This window comes from Rhodamnia argentea, chromosome 4, assembly GCF_020921035.1.
Source record: "Rhodamnia argentea isolate NSW1041297 chromosome 4, ASM2092103v1, whole genome shotgun sequence".
Taxonomy (NCBI): domain Eukaryota; kingdom Viridiplantae; phylum Streptophyta; class Magnoliopsida; order Myrtales; family Myrtaceae; genus Rhodamnia; species Rhodamnia argentea.
Window position 1 is genome coordinate 5717055 of NC_063153.1, and position 19580 is coordinate 5736634.

Below are 19580 nucleotides of genomic sequence, written 5' to 3' on the forward strand. Positions count from 1 at the left end.
AAGAGGATAAGCTAATAATGAGATGAAAAGAAATGCCCCATTTGGGTGAATCTGCGGCTAGATCTGTAAAAGGAAAATTGCGAAGAACCTGCGCCTCAACCCAATGATAACTCGAGTATTATGAACCACACTTTTTTATCTAAGACAAAATTTCTCATTATCTGCGACAGCAAGACAGCAAGAATCGAATTCAAAGAATCTGCTGGCTTGAAGTTTTGGTTATTCGATTTTTGTGTCTACTGCCAAGTGTGTCTCCGCTTCGTGTCTTCAATCAAGAGACCGGTTTGGCAATATCCGTGTCTTTTCTATTCTCGGGCAATTAAGTTAATTATAGCATCTGTAATTAGTATCTAAAATCAACATTTAGGGGCATGAAAGATGTTGATGTCTCGAATTTTTGGCATGAGCAAATATGTGCAAATAGGTTTGTGAAAAGTTTGGAACCCGGAGGATCAGTTGGACAATACAAGGCTTTCGTGGCGGGATTAGAGGTGCCTCTTGCCTGGTCTCTAGACCAGGCCGGATTGCCAACCACCGGCCTGTAATGGCTACTGGCCTCGCACGCAGCCAGACAAGGCCGGAGACGATAAAAAAAATAACGAAATAAAAAGAAGGCATGAGAATGAGACCAGTTAAAAGGGATATATCGAGTTCATCAAAAGGAAAAAACATGCTTACCCCTTATGGAATTCCCACCCAGACAAGCTACCAGCATCGAAGAGAGCCTTCTCCCATCTCTTCACTTTCTCCGAACCCTTTCTGAACTTTGACTCATGCTTAGCCATGGCTTTTCGATAACTCTTTCTTGGTGTTCTCACTTCTCTGGGTTCCACTTTGTAAAACAGGGGAAAGACCTTAAGATCTCTTTGCTCCTTGCACTCCATAATTTTGGCTAACTCTTCCAAGCACCATGGCGAGGAAGCGTAGTTCTTGGTGAAAACGATGACCGCAATGCGCGATTCCTCGATCGCTTTCATAAGCGCCGGGGATATTTGTTCTCCTTTCCTGAGCTCCTCGCTGTCCACAAAAGTGTGTATTCCTCTTTGATCGAGACCGGCATAGAAATGACTGAGAAAGCTGTCACGGACATCCGGGCCTCTGAAGCTCAGGAACACATGGTAATACCTTTTCAGATTTGAAGAAGAAGAAGAAGAAGAAGCCATCGAAAGAGCTAATGGTTGATGTGCTTCCGCAGAATGTTTACCATCTGATCGATGTTCCCAACTCTAGCTCTCATGTACGTTTTATTCGTTCTCGGACTTAAAGACTTTCTGGAATCACGTGGGCCATTTGGTGGTGCCAGCTCACATCCCTTTTGCTTTGATTACTTTTTGACCCTTTTGCTGTTTCTCTCTTTCGCGGGTGAAATTGGATTTTTCCTGGAAATTTCGGTATAGATGGAATGGTGGTGATTTCGTTGGGATGAGTTTTGTTGCGAAGCGAATACCAAGTATCTGTGGCGCCCTAACATTCAAAACATTGCAAAAAAGGTAAAGATCGACGATAGCATCTTCTTGATAGGTTTAGGATTAAAAGGAAATATTTCTCCGACAGTACCATTAGAGACCGGACAATATCAACCGTAAATCCACACATCGTAATTACATGTTTGGGATAAAGTACTCATTGATTGAAAAATCGTGTGGTTAGAAATAATCGACGTACCGTCAGACGGTTAGGGTAGCAACTCATGGGACTAAATTGACGTAATTAAAAAGTTTAGAACTAAATTAGTACCAATACTATTTATGACTTTTCTAATACTTTTTGAATATCTATAGCACCTTATATTTATAAAATTACAAAAAGAAAAAAAAAAGGAAAAGACCAACGATAGCATCTTTTGGATACTATAGTGTGTTTGTTGGATAAAAACAAGTGTTGATCCTTTCGTTATTGGTAAAATTACTACCTTAGTAAACCAATTCCTATAATTTCCGCAACTTCATATTTCATTCCGTGTCTCGCAATGTTAATGGCCAAATTAAGGACCCCAGCAGCCCGACCCCACTCACACAAGAAGAACATTCCATATGATTTCTAATGGCTAATAATCAACACTAAAATTATATGGAGTTTTTCTAGCATCCATTCGCTCATGGATTACTGCTTGTCATTGGTCAAATGCTGCATTCGTCTATTAAAAATTATCCATGTCGGTGCTGGATAATCAAAGTTGATCAAAAGGATTGAATTAATACGAATCCAATAAATTCAAAATTGAATTAGCATAATTTCAATAAATTTAAGATTTTTTTTCAGATAATTTTTCTTTCATTTATCGTCCTTGGATTCTTTATGGATCACGTGATGTTTGTACGCGTATGTGGAATTTGCGTTCCTTCTTTTGTCATTTCGCACCCAGCGGACTCCCAACTTTTCCCAAAAACCTAATGAACATCCGTGGGCCCACTCCTCCGTTATTTGTGCACCTCTTCCACTTCTGTCAATTGCGTCGTAGCTTCGCATCCCTCGTCGAGGAAAGAGCCGACCCTAAAACGCGTGAAGGACGCTGAAGGATTTAACTCATCAAATAAAAAAAATGCTAAACGATTCGATTGATCTCATCGATGCTTTAAGAGCTCGATTTTTCAATGATTAACACTGTCAAGAATCGACCCTAAAACGCGTGAAGGATTTGGTGGATCTTCGGAAGTAAGTGAACAGAGAGGGGAGCTTCATAAGTCAATGATCTCCTTTTGATCTTTTAAATGCGCATCTCCGGCATTCTTTCTTTCCATCTTCGGTGCCCATATTTTATTCCCCCTAATAGCAAAGCTTTGGATTCTTGCTATTATTTTTATTCCGAGGGTAGAATGGGCAACCAGCAGGTAATTGCTCCTTCGAGGACGAACCGACCCGGTCCGACGAGGGACGGAAAGCTCTGAACGGTGGAGCGACTTCGAGCGTGCTTGCAGAGTGGCGAGCCGGATCACTCGCGAAATAGGAGGAGAGTAAGTCCCGAAATTTCGTACGTGAAATTAGAATTAATTCGCAAAATGTGCCTATTGATGTAATGGCATCCTTTGGCATTGTAACTTCGGTTACATAAGTAAATTACCAGAAGAATGATAACTAAGCATCTTCCTTGAAAATGATTTTCATAAAAACTAAAAAGATATTTTCTCTTATCATGAAATTTTCAGTCTTTGAACTTTTACTTTTTATTTAATTTAAAAAAAAATCACCAAAAATCCTAAACTATATCCATCATGTCACGTTTATCCTAAACTATTTTTGTGATGTGAAAAGCCTCAAGCTTGTATACGTGTGACACATTCACTCCGAATTTTTTCTCGCGACACTAAAAACCTCAAACTTATACCCATTTGACACATTTAACCTCATTTTATTTTCTTGTGACACCAAAAATCCCAAATGTGTAGGCATGTGATACATTGACCCTAAATTTTAAGATAAATATATGAGTTTAGAGTTTTTTTGTCTTAATAAAAAAAATTTAGAGTAAATATGTTATCGGGTACAAGTCCGGGTAAATGGGCCACGTGAGAACAAGTTTTGGGTTTTTCACGTCACAAAAAAAGATTTTAGATAAATATGTTAGGATGGGCATAATTTAGGATTTTTGATGTATTTTTCCTTAATACGAAGCATGAATAAATGGTTAAAATTCTAAGAGCATCAAATTAAAAAAAAATTGTATTTTTTTTTTTTTGCTTTTTAAGGATTTCGAAATAACATTTTTGTATTGGCAAGAAAATCATGAACAACTTTTTAAAAGTTACCTCTAATGGGCTTTCACTGCATTGTTGAAAACTCATTGGACCATGCAGAATAAGTTGCTAATAATGACTTTAATAATGGAATCCCTTTGAAATGTTGTGTCGAACGATAGAATCGGTTTGAATTCAAGATTATCCAATCAAATCTTTATATTGAAATTCCATATCCGCTATGCAATTTATACAAATGTTAATATTTAACACAGTAATTCCAGCTAATAATTTATGGGCTTTTCAATTAAGATTAATATTCTTCTGAAAATAATGTCCTTTTGGAAAGAAAGAATGCCGGGATGCGCATTGAAAAGATCAAAAGGAGATCATTTGTCTCCCATAAAAACAAAAATAAAAATAATGTCTCTACGACACAACTACGTACATATGGTATTTAATTTATTTTTCTTGTTCCGTACATAGTTGAAGCAAATATGCAAAAACCGGATCCATATTGGACAATATTAATATAATGCCTCGTTGTTGAGCTTGAGGACAGATCCCGATTTCGCGCAACATTAAATACAATCGCTATTTCCATGTACTATACAGTTTATCCATCTAAATCTAGCCCTCGTATGAGTCCTCTAGGGCAAAAAATTTAGTTGTCGACATCCCCCCATAAATTTTGTTAATGGCACAAAAACGGGTGAGCAACCTGCTGCAAGCTCAAAACATTACGGTTGAAGAAGCCACCGGTTATGACACAAGACTTTGTACCCATCCGATGCAATCTGAATAGCAACAGCAGAGACATCAAGTCATCTTCCCCGCATAGACCTTTTGATCTTTGAAACAATTAGATTAATACTACCCTAAGGATATAGATTATATTAGATGCAGCAGAACTTACTTTCTCAAAATTTTAGGGTAGGAAGCATTGGCATCATTAATTTGACTAAGAGCGGTAACAGAGGCCTATCTGATAAATTTCACAGAGCAACTTGGAAGACCCATGGCCATTCAACAAGAATCCACATCCTTTTGGATTAACGCACCTTGCATCACAAATCAAAAGGAAGGAGAGGAGAAAGAAAAGTTCCTCAACCATGTCGGTAGCATATGATGCCAAACCCGCTTTTGATAGTGATTCTAAATTTCAATTGAAGGTGCGGACATTTGGAAATATCTAGTTGAGAAGGAAAAAGGGGAAAAGCAAAAGGCATTGGAATCGAAATCACCACGTTCGCTTCTTCTAGAATCACTTCCTCAGCAAGTTGTGACCGATTCGACAGGTATGTTTCGCAAGCTAACACACATAATAGGTTGGTGCGAGTGGATCTCATACTTTCGCCATAGTTAAGACAATCTTCTCTTCTTTGTCAAAGTTGATCCGCTTTCCTCTGCATCTGTTTCGCTTGGACTATATTCATCCACGGTGTCCAATGAGTTGTCTTCGTCTGAGTCTGTTTCCTCGGGAATCCAATTTGTTTTAATCGGGTGATGGTGTTGGAGCACAACCCCGCGATCATCCTCCTGTTTCTCGCATATTAGACGGAATCCACACTTTTTAAAGCTTCCTTGTACTGGACTAAGGCAAACTTGGAATTGGCTCCATTCATCTCGCAGAAGCTCCTCTGCTCCATTCAGCATATCGCGTGGGAAATATTGAAGCCACACATAATTGGATTCCAGTGAACGAAAGCGATGCCTTTGCTCAATCACCTCTTCGCCATTAACAAACAATTGGATCTCACATTCGGCACCGAACACTTCTCCTTCCTCCGGGCCGGGAACAATACAGAGTGCTAGTCCTAAAAACTTGTCATACAAGTCCTTGGGAACCCAGAAACGCATGGACCCATCTTTACCGTGCAGAAAACATTCTGGAATCTCTCCTCCAGTTAGGAACATTTCGACACTACTCTTCTTCGGGAGGCCCTATCATATCAAGCATTTAAAAGTTAGAGAGAGAGAGAGAGAGAGAGAGAGAGAGAGAGAGAGAGAGAGAGAGAGAGAGAGAGTGAGTCCGACCTCGAGTAATTCACCACATGAAGACAGTTCGACTACAAGGTCGTCGGACGAGAGACTCGACAAATCTGGGAGATTTTGTAGGGATTTGCAACCATTTGCTCTTAGGATACGCATACTTGATGGAAGCTGAGGAATCTCTTGTAGTTGCTGGCATTTCTCCACATCCAACCAACCTAAAGCATGGTATTTTTTTATGGATGTTGGTAGATGAGTAAACTTGTTTTCCGAAAGATATAGGGTACGCAATTTGGGAAAACTGGAAGAGCTCTCAAGGAAGTCTACTTCTGATAGATTGCAGCCATGGAGTATTAGGGTGTGTAGATTTGGAAATCCTAAATGGCCATCGTGGTCGGTTGACTCCTCCAAGTTCTTTGGGAACGTGACGAAATTCGGGCAGTGTAAAAGATGTAAAAACTCAAGATTGTGCAACTTATAAATACTCAACGGAAGCCTTGCAAGGTTTTTGCAATTGTCTAAAATCATCCCCTTCACAGAGACAAGATTTTCAATTGATGTCGGGAGTTCTCTAATAGCCGTCCGTCGCGGGTCAAGTATTTCTAGATGTTCCATCTTTCCTAGAATATCGGGGAACTCCTCAAGTTTAGAGCAATCCCGGAGACTAAGGGTTTGAAGAGATTTTGTCTTGAGTTTGTTGGGAAAGATTCTAAGATTAGAGCACCTATTTAGCGACAAAAATTTTAACTTGTCAAGATACCCGACGGATTGGTGAACCTCCACCAAGCTTTTGCACCCATCAAGATTCAAGCTCTCCAGATTTGGAACCGACGATAGGTCCGGAACACTAGCCGGGGACTCGCATTCACCGAAATTTATGGACGTCAAATTTTTCGAATTCTGCAAAAACATACCAGTGTAGTCATTAAGTTTCGCATGTAGTTATAGATATAAAAGGGAAAGCCAATCATCACAAGGGCTTACCATAATTTTGCCCCCTAATTGTTTGATATGACTTCGCGGGACATCAATTACAACAAGTTCCTTTGGACCCGAGCCAAATTCTAGATCCGGTGCATTGGGCCATTTAAGCCATCTTAGCTCGTTATGGAGACGTACGGGACCTTCTGAAGATATATGCACTTTAGACAAAATGACAATTCTCAACCTTTTCATGTTTGTGAAAGCATGAGGACTAATAGTTATCTCTTCTGCTTTGGGTGAGTCCAATACTATGGCCTTCACCGCATTCGTTCCCTATCCATAACAAAGCAAATTCAATGGTCACAGAAAATTTCCATTGAGATTTTCAGATTAGTGTAATATGAAAAATGAGATGTAGCAACATTGACATAAACAAATTTTACCGTATCTCCACATAGAATGTCCAGAACATCTTTAAAAATCCATAATCTGCTGCGCTGCCCGGGATCATCGGGGCATTCTTGATTAACAATATCCTTACCCATCAACCGAATTAAATCATGCATTTGCGGGGTCCCATGCTGATTTGTTATCAAGGACCGCTCGATGAGAACTTCTATTTCTATAGTTGATTCAAAACCGCAGCTGTCAAGGACTTCCTTGATGTATTTTATTCCTTTCCCCTTAAAGAAGCAAGCAATATGGAGGAAAATCTCCTTCGTATTGGGGTCCAATCCATCGAAGGTTATCTTGAGAATTTGATTGATAGTTTGGTTGGGACGTCTGGAGAGTTTATCCAATGTACTTTCCCATGCAGGCTTCTCTCTTCCACATAAGAACGAGCCCAACACTTCAAGGGCTAACGGCAGGCCGTTAGCATAACGCACTGCTCTATTTATGAGATCCCCTGTTATCTCAACTTTCTTGCTACTTCGAAAGGCATGCCGACCAAAAAGGTCCCGTGCTTCACCATCATATAAAGTTTTAACTTTATAAACACAATTTATGCCATGAGAAGTCAGCACATGTTTATCTCTTGATGTAACAATAATTCTACTTCCTTTGCCAAACCAACGGCCTTCTCGAGCTAACGCATTCAGTTGATCCAAGTGGTCCACATCATCAAGAACCAGAAGAACCTTCTTGCAACAAAGTCTTTCCCGTATCAAAGGAATTCCTCCGTCCACAGTATATACCGTCAAGTTTCCACGAGGAAAGATCTGTGATAGAAGATTTTGTCGCAAAGAAACTAGACCGCTTTTGTTCGAAGTTTCTCTTACTCGCTCCAAAAAACAGGTACCCTGAAAATCTTTCTCATTCTCAGTATAATAATTATATAGGGCTTTAGCAATTGTGGTCTTCCCTATGCCTCCAGGACCCCATAGACCTACCATGAGAACATCATCATCACCCGTCTCTTTTGCTGACAATGACATCACTTGCTGAACTCGGGAATCTATTCCGACCGGATACGGAGCGACTTCTAAGTGTGCACGCTGTAGATGAATTGATAGTTCATTTCCGATGCGTTTTACGAGCTCCGCTTCATCTCTTATAAGCACTCAAAAGAAAGAGAAATATGTTTTAGCATGTCAAAGCAATGGCAGGAATTCGACCTCTAACGTCATAAGGAAAATCTTACAAGAGGATAAGCTAATAATGAGACGAAAAGAAATGCCACATTTGGGTGAACGTGCGCTTAGATCTGTACAAGGAAAATTGCGAAGAACCTGCGCCTCAAGACAACGATAACTCGAGTACTGTGAAGTGTGAACCACACTTTTTTATCTACGACAGCAAAAATGTCTCATTATTTACGACAGCAAGATTGAGTCTAGTTAAAAGAGATATTATAGCGTTTATCAAAACGAAAAACATGCCTACCCCTCATGGAATTCCAGCCCAGACAAGCTACCGGCATCGCGGAGAGCCTTCTCCCATCTCTTCACTTCCTGCGAATCCTTCCCAAATTTTGACTCATGCGTAGCCATGGCTTTTCTATAACTCTTTCTTGGTGTTCTCACTTCTCTGGGTTCAACTTTGTAAAACACGGGAAAGACCTTAAGGTCTCTTTGCTCCTTGCACTCCATAATTCTGGCCAACTCTTCCAAGCACCACCGCGAGGCAGCATAGTTCTTGGAGAAAACGATTATTGCGACGCGCGATCCCTTGATCGCCTCCATAAGCGCCGGCGATATTTGCTCTCCTATCCTAAGCTCTTCGCTGTCCATGAAAGTGTGTACTCCTTTCTGGTCCAAAGCCGCATAAAGATGGCCGAGGAAATTGTTACGGACGTCCGTGCCTCTGAAGCTCAGGAACACATGGCAATTTCTTTTCAGATTCGAAGAAGAAGAAGAAGAAGAAGAAGAAGAAGCCATCGAAAGCGCTGATGGTTGATGTGCTTGCTTCCACAGAGTGTTTCCCATCTGAATGAATGGGTATTTATTTGTTCTTGGACTTAAAAGACTTTCTGGAATCACGTGGGCCATTTGGTGGATGCCAGCTCACGTCCCTTTTGCTTTAATTACTTTTTGTCACTTTTCCTGTTTCTCTCTTTCGCGGGTAAAAAATAGGATTTTTCCTGGAAATTTCGGTAGAGCTGGAATGGTGGTGATTTTGTTGGGATGAGCCTTGTTGTTGCGATGCGAATACCAAGTACCTGTGGCGCCCTAATATTCAACACATTGCAAAAAATGTAAAGACCGACCATAGCATCTTCTCGATAGGTTTAGGATTAAAAAGAAATACTTCTCTGACAATACCATCAACCGTAGATCCACACATTATTACTGCGTATTTCGCATAAAGCACTCGTTGATTGAAAAATCATATGCTATCAGAAATAATTGACAGTATTATCGAACTGTCAAAGTAGCAACTCACGGAACTAAGTTAGCACAGTTAAAAGTTTAGGACTAAATTGACATCAATGCAAGTGGTTTACGATTTTTCTAAAACTTTTTCCGAATATCTATAGTGCCTAATATTCATAAAATTGCCAAAAAAAGAAGAAGGAAAAGACCAACGATAGCATCTTCTGGATACTAGAGTGTGTTTGTTGGATAAAAAAAAGTGTTGATCCCTTCATTTTTGGTAAAATTATTACGGGTTTTTTTTTTCGAAAATAGGTAAAAAAAAATTTACCAAATTATGTCAATTTTTTTTATTTACCGATTTGTGCATCGGGAGGCAATTTGACCGCCGGACGAGGTCCGTGCAGTAGTCACACTGCCACACAAGCCCGGGAGTCCATGCGGCATTTATTTTTTTATTTCATATTTTTTAATTTTGTATTTTATATTTATAACATTTATATTGATAACATAATTATCAACAATTAATTGAAATTTTTATTAAGAAATTTAAAAAACGAAATCTTCCATTTGCAGCGAACTTGCCATTGAAGGAAATTTAAAAAAATTGAAATTAAAAGAACGAAATCTTCCAATTGATGCTTTAGGCTAATGCGACCTTCTTGTTCATATGTATTTTGCAACCGGTTCACCCTTGAACCATCTCTGGCACTCATGGTGTCACCCATGGTTCTTGGTTTTTTTGTTCCGGGTTTCTCTCTTGTACCTAGCCCTTTGAAAAGTCCAATACACACTTACCTTACCAAAAAAAAAAAAAAAAAACTTCCAATTGATTACAGTAGCGAAATCTTCCATTTGCAGCGAACTTGCCAATTGATTACGCGAAATCTTCCATTTCCATTTGATTATAGTAGCGATACAGAGGACGCGGAATCATTACATTCATTCCGCCATTAAATACTAAATTATTTATGAATTAATTGAATTAATTAATTAAAAAAATAAATTTTAAAAAATACTGCTGCACGGGTGTAGGCCCGGGCCCGTGCGGCACTTGGGCTGCTGTAAGGGCCTCGTGCGGCAGCCAAATTGCCGCCTTGGGCCCAAATCGGTAAATAAAAAAAATTGATCTAATTTGGTAAAATTTTTTTGGACCCATATTTGAAAAAAGCCCAATTATTACCTCGATAAACCAATTCCTATAATTTCTACAACTTTATATTTCATTCTGTGTCTCTCAATGTCAATGGCCAAATTAAGGACTATAGCCCGACCCCCTTCACATGAGAAGAAGATTCCTATATATATATATATATATATATATATATATATATATATTGGATGGCGTGAGTGAGGTTAGTTGATGTAATAAGTATATGAAATGCTTGCTCATCGTTGGTTGATGCTGCATTCATTTATTAAACATTATCCACGTCAGCGATTGGCGATCAAAGTTGATCGAAATAACCGAGTTAGCATGAATGTAATAATTTAGGACTGAATTAACACTATTATAATAAATTTAAGACTTTTTTTTATATATATATTTTTTCATTTGCCGTCCTTGGATTCTTTATCCATCACGTGATGTTTGTACTCTGTGTATGGAATTTGCGGTTCAATCTTTTATCATTTCCTGGTCGTGATTCGGTCGATCTAGTCGAATCACATGCTATGTAGCACCGACACGATGTGTGACATGGGACACGATACGACACAACACGCCGACACGTTATTTCTCAAAAAATAGAGAATTCCGACACGTGGGACACATTATATATTAAATATATATTTTTATATATACATAATAAATTATCATTTTTATCAACTCCAAAACATCACAATATGTTAAACCGATGAGGTCCCACATTTGACACTCGGCGATCGCGTCGCATCTTGGGGACTTACTCGGTGGCATTGGCATACCCCCACCACCCCCAAGGAATAGCCCATTGCAAGTGGAAAACCTCGGTTAAAAAAAAAAAAAATCACAATATGTCTAAATGTCATAGCTATTTCATATTTGACAGTCGGTTGCTTTGCTATAAAACTACTCGGTGACCCCGGATAGTAGCTTCAAACTCATAAGATCACAACACATTCCAAAAAAATGTTGATGAAAAATGTTAGTCAAAAACTAGAAAGAAGAAGAAGAAGAAGAAGAAGAAAGCATCACAGGGGTGGAGGATTGTCATCAACTGTCCAAATTTTGTTCCTAGCAAAATCACGCTGCTCCAACAATCCACAATTGCCAAACTTCAAAATTTCAAAAAGAACTTGAAAAAATATGTTCAGCATTGAGTTCTTAATATATGTTGGATCATAAGATGCAGAGAACATAACGGAAACATATGGGAATTCCTACCCTCACTGCTTTGGGGACTTAAAAAATGCTTGTAGTAAGATAAAATACAAGCGACAATTCAAGAAAATTAGGTCAGATTTGGGTTTTTCTTTGACATCACTAAAATCTTTCCTATCTTATCCCCGTCCCTCGCGTGTTCGTTACGTTGATCAGTGTCCACGCTCGGACATGCGTTGACCGCGTGTCCAGTCGCATCCGGAGCGTGTCGGACATGGCGATGTGTCCGACACGCAAAAAATCTCTTCAAAGGTGTGTCCGTGCTACATAGGTCCCATGGCTATGTCTGTGTCTGTTTTGTAGCTTCACATCACTTGTGGAGGAGGGAGCCGACCCAAAATGCGTCAAGGACGACGAGGTGGACCCCTAGAAAGCAAACGAAATAAGAGGGAAGCTTCCCGAGCCAAGCGTGTCTTTTGGGTTGCATTGCTTGACTTTGACTTGTTCATGCTGTGACGTGACCGGTTAAACGAAATAAAGACTTGGGACGAAGCTCCCAAGTACTACGAACTCAGTGGTCAATAAAGGGGGAAAAAAACAATAAAAAAACGTTAACTATGCTCACATTTACTCTAATTTTTCTTTTGTTAACACTAAAAACTCCAAACTATACCCATTGTAACACATTTATCTTTCGTTACAATTCCATCCACAATCACTGTTAAAAAAACTAACGTGGATCCAACGTGGCACTTTTGACGATAATTGGCTCTAATGTGGCGCCAGGCAAACGCCATATTTACAAAGAAAACAATTCCATTGTTTATTGTCTTCTTCAGTACTTCATGAAGAACTATTCATCGCATTCATCATCTTCAATCGCTCGGCTAAAAATCTCCAACGCTCTTGTTTCATTGCCCATTGCTACCTAGACCTCCATTGGTGCTTGACCAACCATTCATGAGTTTCATAACTTCTAAAGAACGTTATCTCGAGTGCCATAATTTTTAGTCGATCACTTAAGTGGCAAATTTTGTTAAAAACGTTCACTCATGTGCTGAAAATATAACGTAGCATAGCACTTGTGGTGAACATTCTTAAAAAGTCATGTCACTCAAGTGATTGATTAAAATGCTATATAACGGAAAAAAAAGGATTATGACATTCAAGTGATTGAAGAAAAAAATTATGGCACACAAGTGGTCGAAGAAAAAAAGTTATGGCACTCAAAGAGAGCGTCATACGAAAGTTATGGCACTTGTGATATTCTTATCCCCCACGTATAATCAATATATTGCGAGTTTCTCGTAGTTTTGCTTGAAATTGCACAATTTTTTTTCTAATAATTTCACTCATTTCCCAGAAAAGTTAATCTTATCTTTAATATTTTGCACTTTGTTTCACCCATGACATATTGGTATACAGTACGAAACAATGTAAATGGGTTGACAACTTCTTAGGTCATACATGAAATTGGGCCATCAGGAATAATGTTTTGGATACCAATTCCTAGTATGACGTGGACATTTTCATCTGCTAAAATAAAAGAGGCATTAGGACTTGAATAAATGTGCAGTTAAACTATTCCCCCCAAACCCCCAAATAGATTAAACCCGACTAAGTGGGCCTTGTCTGCTTCGGCTACGCGTATAAGAATAAATACCGTTCAGATCTAAAGCTCATTTCAGTAGATTTGAATATGGTTTGGTGGGGTAGGTTGAGTATGAGCCAATGAGGACAAAAAAGGAAAAAAGAAAAATGGACCAATCTGGTCCAGACAAATATGGGATCGACGAACCTAACCCGACCCATTTGTCGCCACCAATTTTTTTCGATGGCCGACGATTAGAAAGGCACGATTTCGCCAGCCAGAATGGAGTTAATAATCTCAAATTAATACACTTGCAAAAAATTTACTATCCGTATATTTCTATTAAATTGGGTTAATACCACAAACTAGTACACTTACGACAAACGAAGTGTAAAAATCACAACCTGGTATACCTGTCAACTCCCACGTGTTATGTAACTCGGCAATTTGATGATAAAATTCAACGGAAATCAACGGGGAGTAGATTTATCACAAGTGTACCAATTTGAGATTTTTGATAGTAAAAAATTAGATTTGAGTAAATTTGTCAAAATGGTACCAATTTGGGTATTAACCCAAAAAGAAAAATACTAGAATAAACAAAAAAAATTATTGACATAGTATGAAAATGAAACACTAAAGATACAATTATTTCAAGATTTGAAAATTATTTTAGTAGAATAACTTGTAAGATAGAAAAAACTCAAATAGAATTACATGAGAGATGAAATAGAATTATTGATTTAGGTCTTTGTTGATTAACAATCTAGTAAATTTTGAGGAAGAAGAAAGTAATTACGAGCAAAGTAGGACCACTTTCATTTATATAAAGTGTAAATGAAGGCATCGATTTCATCCCGACACTTTCAGCAATTTCACTATAACGAATGTTTCATTTTCTATGGCACGCCCATTTCTCTCGGCAAAGAGCTTCCATTCACGGCGCCTTTGTAATCTACCTGCGCTTGCCCTACCCATTTTCACACAAGATTTCAAGCTAATGAATTATGAGCTAACTATAATATATTACTACTCCACGCTACACCAATTATCATATTTAAGACTTGCAAGCATAAAGAATAGTGCTTTTCAACAATCTTTCTCTAATATGTGAGCTCAATAGTAGAGCTGCTCTCCCTTCATTCAAGTACCCTTATATATCAATATGTCTCAACTTGAATATCTATTTTATTCCATGTGAGGACAAGACCAATGGCTCCACCTGCATCCCCGGTCTCCTTTTGAGACCGAATCGTGAAGGCAATCATCATGACCTCATTGTTACACCATAATGTTCACCTTCACCCTAGGGCTCTTTCACCGGATCAAACCATGAAGCATGCCCGAAACCATGTCAGTGTAAGATTCCTCTTTTGAAATAGTCACCAAACACCGATACACCGTAGGAGTTAGGAGTGCGTCACCAATCGACAATCGACTTTGATCCAAAGTATTATGAAAATGACACGGAAGTTAACGGATCTTGCAATTTAAATCTAATGCGAATGAAATTACTAGAGAAATCAGCGAGGAATGATAAAGAGCAAATACCGATACACCTTAGGAGTGCATCACCAATCAACCATTGACTTTGATGCAAATTATTATGAAAATGAAAAGGAAGACAATGGATCTTGCAATTTAAGTCTAATGCGAAAGAAATCACTAGAGAAATCAATGAGGAATGATAAAAACTACCAAAAAATTAAAGTAGTTCGGTCTAAGTGTCAGTACTTACTTTGTGGGAAGAGCCAATCGCCAAGAAGTTCACTATGAATCCGAATAGTACAGAGTTAATTGTCGCTCACTTGTTCCTCAACCATTGTCACACCTCGACTCTCGAGTACTCGGCATCCCTACCAAAACACCTCGGGTCATAAAAGATAATGTCCCAAGTACGCTATTGACCAACGATACTATAGTGCGCATGCGAAAATGCAGATTTTCCCAAATCAAGGAAAATAGTAGGGGTAGAAATAAGATCAACAACATCATTCATATACAACAATTGTCAATACAGTATCAAAAGCATATGATTATTAACCCTACGGGGCTACCTTCAAATACAACCCCATTCTTCGGGGCGGCTCTCTAAGACCAACAAAAGGGTGAAAGGGTTAGGTAGGGTTAAGTTCCCATCTATTCCAAAAAGATCCATGTCAATATCTATAAAAAAAAACTACGAACCCTCGAAGTCATGGTGAAGGGTCACGATCAGAAGCCAACGAACGCTCTGATGATGGCTCAACGATATTTTCCTCAATTGGGTCGGGGTCGTGGTCGGGGTCAGAGTCATGCTCGGGGTCTTATCGTCCGGCGTATCGAGTTCCATCGGAACCCATGATGGAACAGGTGGAACAGCATCGGGTGGCCCCTCGAGTCCACGGAGTGGGCCCCAAGTTTCCACCCCATCATCCAAGAACCAGGCTTTGAAGACATGTGCCACTCGATGTAGCAAGCCTTCGTCCACCCGCACCGTGGTGATGTGAAGTTCCCAAGTCCTATTCGTACCCGGTTCCGGACGATACACGATATCGTAGGACCGGTCGACCGGGACCCCTAACTTGACGTGTCGTTGCATTACTATGGACCTAAAATGGTTAACACGGGGTGAGATAAAAATCTTCGTGAGTCAACGTCTAAGCCCGACTAGGGCATTGATTCATCCATAGGGTCCTATCAATCAATCATATATTAAAATACAAATATCTCAATCACATGCAGCTCACCTGTTGAAATCACACGATATGAAATACTCGACTCAATATGCCAAACATAACAATCAATGGCCATCGCATCAATCACATACACGGAACACCGCACGTGGTCCAAATATTAATGACTATTTGGCCCAATTGCGCACTATCAGTGTGACTTTACACTACAACTAGTAGTGTTTGCTGGCGGGACCAGGCTTCGTCCCTTACTTCTGGCGACGACATGATAGTCCGTGTGATTCCGATCGACATAGCACGGATCTACCAAGAATCCCCGTAAGGGGTTCGGTCCATCATAAGCTACAATCGGCATCCGCTCAATCCGACGACACGGAAAGGCGTGCACTCGACAAGTCGTGGAATTTTGATAGACATGACGTGACATTGTCAAGAAAATTCCTTTGTGTGGCCATTCAAGCACAATCAGCAATCAACCCATTTTATCTTGCGTTTAGCCAAATGTCATACAAACATACTCAAGATTGGGCCACAACCTCTTTTATGCAATCCATGCGACACATGCCCACATGTAGTCACCCAAACATGCATATTATCCACCGGACTCTGCACCTATAACTAGGGTGGTCAACCCTCAACCAATCAATCAATTCAATCGGTCATCCATCAAGGTAATTAATCAAATAATCTATATAAACCATAAACCAAGCGCAAATAATAACCCGGCAACAAATAATCAATTCAATTGCACATAATTAAATCCACATTTCCACTCGATCGTACGCTTGTCCCTAACCTATTGCTTGCTCACGATCGAACGTAATCCTCCAATCAATCAATCAATCAATCAATCAATCTAGTCCCAACTAGCCACGATCGAACTAACCTAACTAACTAGGGCCATTTAACCTAAACCAAGTCTCTAACCTAACTTGGCCCTACTTAATCTGCCTAAACACCGTAATAATCTAATTAAACTAACTCCGAACGCAATTAGCGTCCTAACTAGGAGTTAGAGGTCAACTCACCATCAATTGAGCAAGGCGCATGTGGTGGTGGTATTTGACAACCTTTGGCGCGAACGACGGGCTCGATCGGGGCGCGAACGACGGGCTCGATTGGATCGCGAATCCAAAACTACGGACAACGGGCCCAAACTCCCGGCTTAATGGGTCCACGGGCCTAAGGCAAGGCCCAACTTCACAGCCCACAACAGATTGGGCCTCGGCCCAAAATGTAGGCCCACGAAACAGGCCCAACAGAACGGGCCCGGCCCAAAACAGGGGAAGCGGCCATAATAGGGCAGGCGGTAGGGCTAGCTATTCGTGGGTGGGGCAAAACTTTCGACGGGCAATAAGGCTGCGGTGAGTGGCGGGAGGCTTGAGGGGACCTCGAGGTAGTTGGAGGTGAACGGTGGTGGCTTGTGATGGCCGGATCTTGCACCGACAACAGCTAACAGAAGCTGCAGCAAGTAGAACAAAGTAGGGGAGTAGAAATAAGGCAAGCTGGTTGGGGCTATTCTGAGGCTCTAGTGGCGTCAGAGCTTCGTGGGGCTGGTGGCAAAGGTCCGAGGGGTTGTCGGGGAGTATGTCGTAGCTGGAGATAGGCGGAGAAAAGTGACATGGTGGCGGATGGTGGCTGAGAATAGAACCACGCGCAACTGGGGGTCAAAACAGGGCGACGGAGGAGTCCCGTGGTCCTGGGGCTTTGTTGGGGCGTCCGGCGGTGGCCGAACGAGCTGTGGGGGCTTGGTGACGTCGAGGGATGGCTGAGGGTGGTCGACTGTGGTGGCGGTAGCCGGGCTTCGACGGAATAGAAACGGAAGGGCAAGAACGGCAGCAACCCGGCAAAAACAGGGCGGGTTGCTCGGGCTTCTTCTAGCGGGCTTTACGACGACTACGGCGGTATGGCGATGGTCCAATGGTGATGGTGGTGTTATGTGGTGGTCGTACTACGGCGTGGTGGCTTGGTTAGAAGGAGTTATCGCGTGAAAAATGAAGAAAGGAGGGGAAGAAGAGGGAACAAAGGTCGGTTTAGGGGGGGAATCATGGACGAGAGAGAGAGAGAGAGAGAGAGAGAGAGAGAGAGAGAGAGAGAGAGAGAGAGAGAGAGAGAGATATCTGGAAATTTTGAGTAAAAGGGGCCTGAAGTGATAAAGTGGGGCCCACAACACTAATGGTCTTGTCCTTTAGTTCATAAAGCCCTAGGGGTATTTTCGTAATTTCAAAAGTTGGCCTGGGGCATTTTGGTAATTTCACATCTAAAGGTAATTCGGGCATCCGAAAATCCGACAGAGGGTAATTTAAGCCAAAACCGACAAAATGAGGCGTGATACGAAATTTCTATTTCTAGTTCTAGATCGCGACTACTCAATTAATTGAAACTTAATCCAATCCGATCAACGATCCGCGAAATTTCCAATTTCCGATTTCCAATCCCTTAATATTCGATCTCGAGCAACAAACTGGAATTCATAATTATTCCACAGACTAGATTTTACTATTAAACAGATGTCGAATTTCCAAGGCGTCATAGCCATAACACACAAGAACAAACACAAAGAGTGTTTGGATTTTCTATCTATGAGTTTTTCTAAGTGAGTTCTCTGTGAGAGATTGTGAGATACTACTTGTGAGTTTTGCTTTGGGTGTAATTTAGAGAAGGCAAACATTTGAACGATTGAGTGGTAGTTTTACTCTTCGAGTTTATTGTAGATTTCTTGGTGACTAGCTTTTTTTGTGCAGTAGGTACTGACACTCATACTGAACAACATAAATTTTTGGTGTTATTTATTGTTTCTCGTTGATTTTTATGATAATTCCTTCATTTCGCATTAGACTTAAATTGCAAGATCGGTTAGTTCCATGTCATTTTCACAATAATGAATTACTCAAATGTGACGAAGGAAAGAAATATTTCATCCACATCTTGTCGAAACTTCTGATGTACATGAAACTCATGAGACTGGACATGCGAGCACAGGCAACATCAATCCTTGGTGAGATCCCTCCTAATGGCTGTTAGGCTCTGCCCCTGGATGTCGTCCCTCTTATCGCAATTTCTTGCACTATTTATTCGGAGTGCTCCGATAGCCCCCTATAGCGTCTGGCTGTAAGGTAGAGTCCCTCGCTTTTCGATCGTTGTGCTCCGATAGCCCCCTTATTAATGTGTGGTTGGATCTGGGCCGGCCGCAATCTCTTTTTCTCCTCCCGATCTGAGTCCGGAACAAAATGCTAATCCTAGTAACTTGTCGTTCAAGCGATGCGAAGCCATGAAAGTATAGAGTTCTCCTCGATCGGAGACAACTTAAAACTGTTGCCGAAACTTGAGAATTAACACGGACATGGTCAGACACTTCACTGCAAAAACTATGTAAGTACCTGTAAATTTTCAGCTAGCAAACTTGAGAATGTAGAATATCCAAAACACGAAGAAAGCAAACGGGTTCTCCCTTACTGGACCTCATCTCTGGAATCTGCCGGAAAAAGGCACCTAAAGCTCGCTGGAAGAAGCCTGAGTCGACGGGGCCTTTGCGTGCATTTGCAGAGACCATTTGGGCACCCTCATCGCTGGCCTTGCTAGATCGGCAAACGCGCCGTCCACTACACA

At 40.6% G+C, this 19580-nt stretch overlaps 2 protein-coding genes and 2 long non-coding RNA genes across 4 annotated transcripts in view; 1 reads left to right on the forward strand and 3 right to left on the reverse strand.

Annotated features, from left to right (window-relative positions):
* Window positions 1–19580, reverse strand: part of LOC125314673 (TMV resistance protein N-like) — a 416296-nt gene that overhangs the window by 313074 nt on the left and 83642 nt on the right. The gene's annotated exons all lie outside the window — the stretch shown is intronic.
* LOC125314518 (disease resistance protein Roq1-like) overlaps window positions 1–19580 on the reverse strand; it is a 125480-nt gene that overhangs the window by 74312 nt on the left and 31588 nt on the right. Inside the window, exons 3-4 of the mRNA XM_048276980.1 lie at window positions 17713–17720; window positions 910–1213 (exon numbers count right to left, since the gene is read on the reverse strand). Coding sequence (XP_048132937.1) covers window positions 910–1213; window positions 17713–17720 — 312 coding nt within the window. The remainder of the gene's footprint in view (window positions 1–909; window positions 1214–17712; window positions 17721–19580) is intronic.
* On the forward strand, window positions 1082–19347 carry LOC125314529. The gene is made up of 3 exons (XR_007197990.1): window positions 1082–1198; window positions 17015–17023; window positions 19255–19347. It is a non-coding gene; the product is annotated as an uncharacterized LOC125314529 (long non-coding RNA).
* LOC125314520 lies at window positions 4801–13046 on the reverse strand. The gene is made up of 3 exons (XR_007197981.1): window positions 13035–13046; window positions 10104–10108; window positions 4801–5137 (listed from the first exon to the last, which is right to left on the reverse strand). It is a non-coding gene; the product is annotated as an uncharacterized LOC125314520 (long non-coding RNA).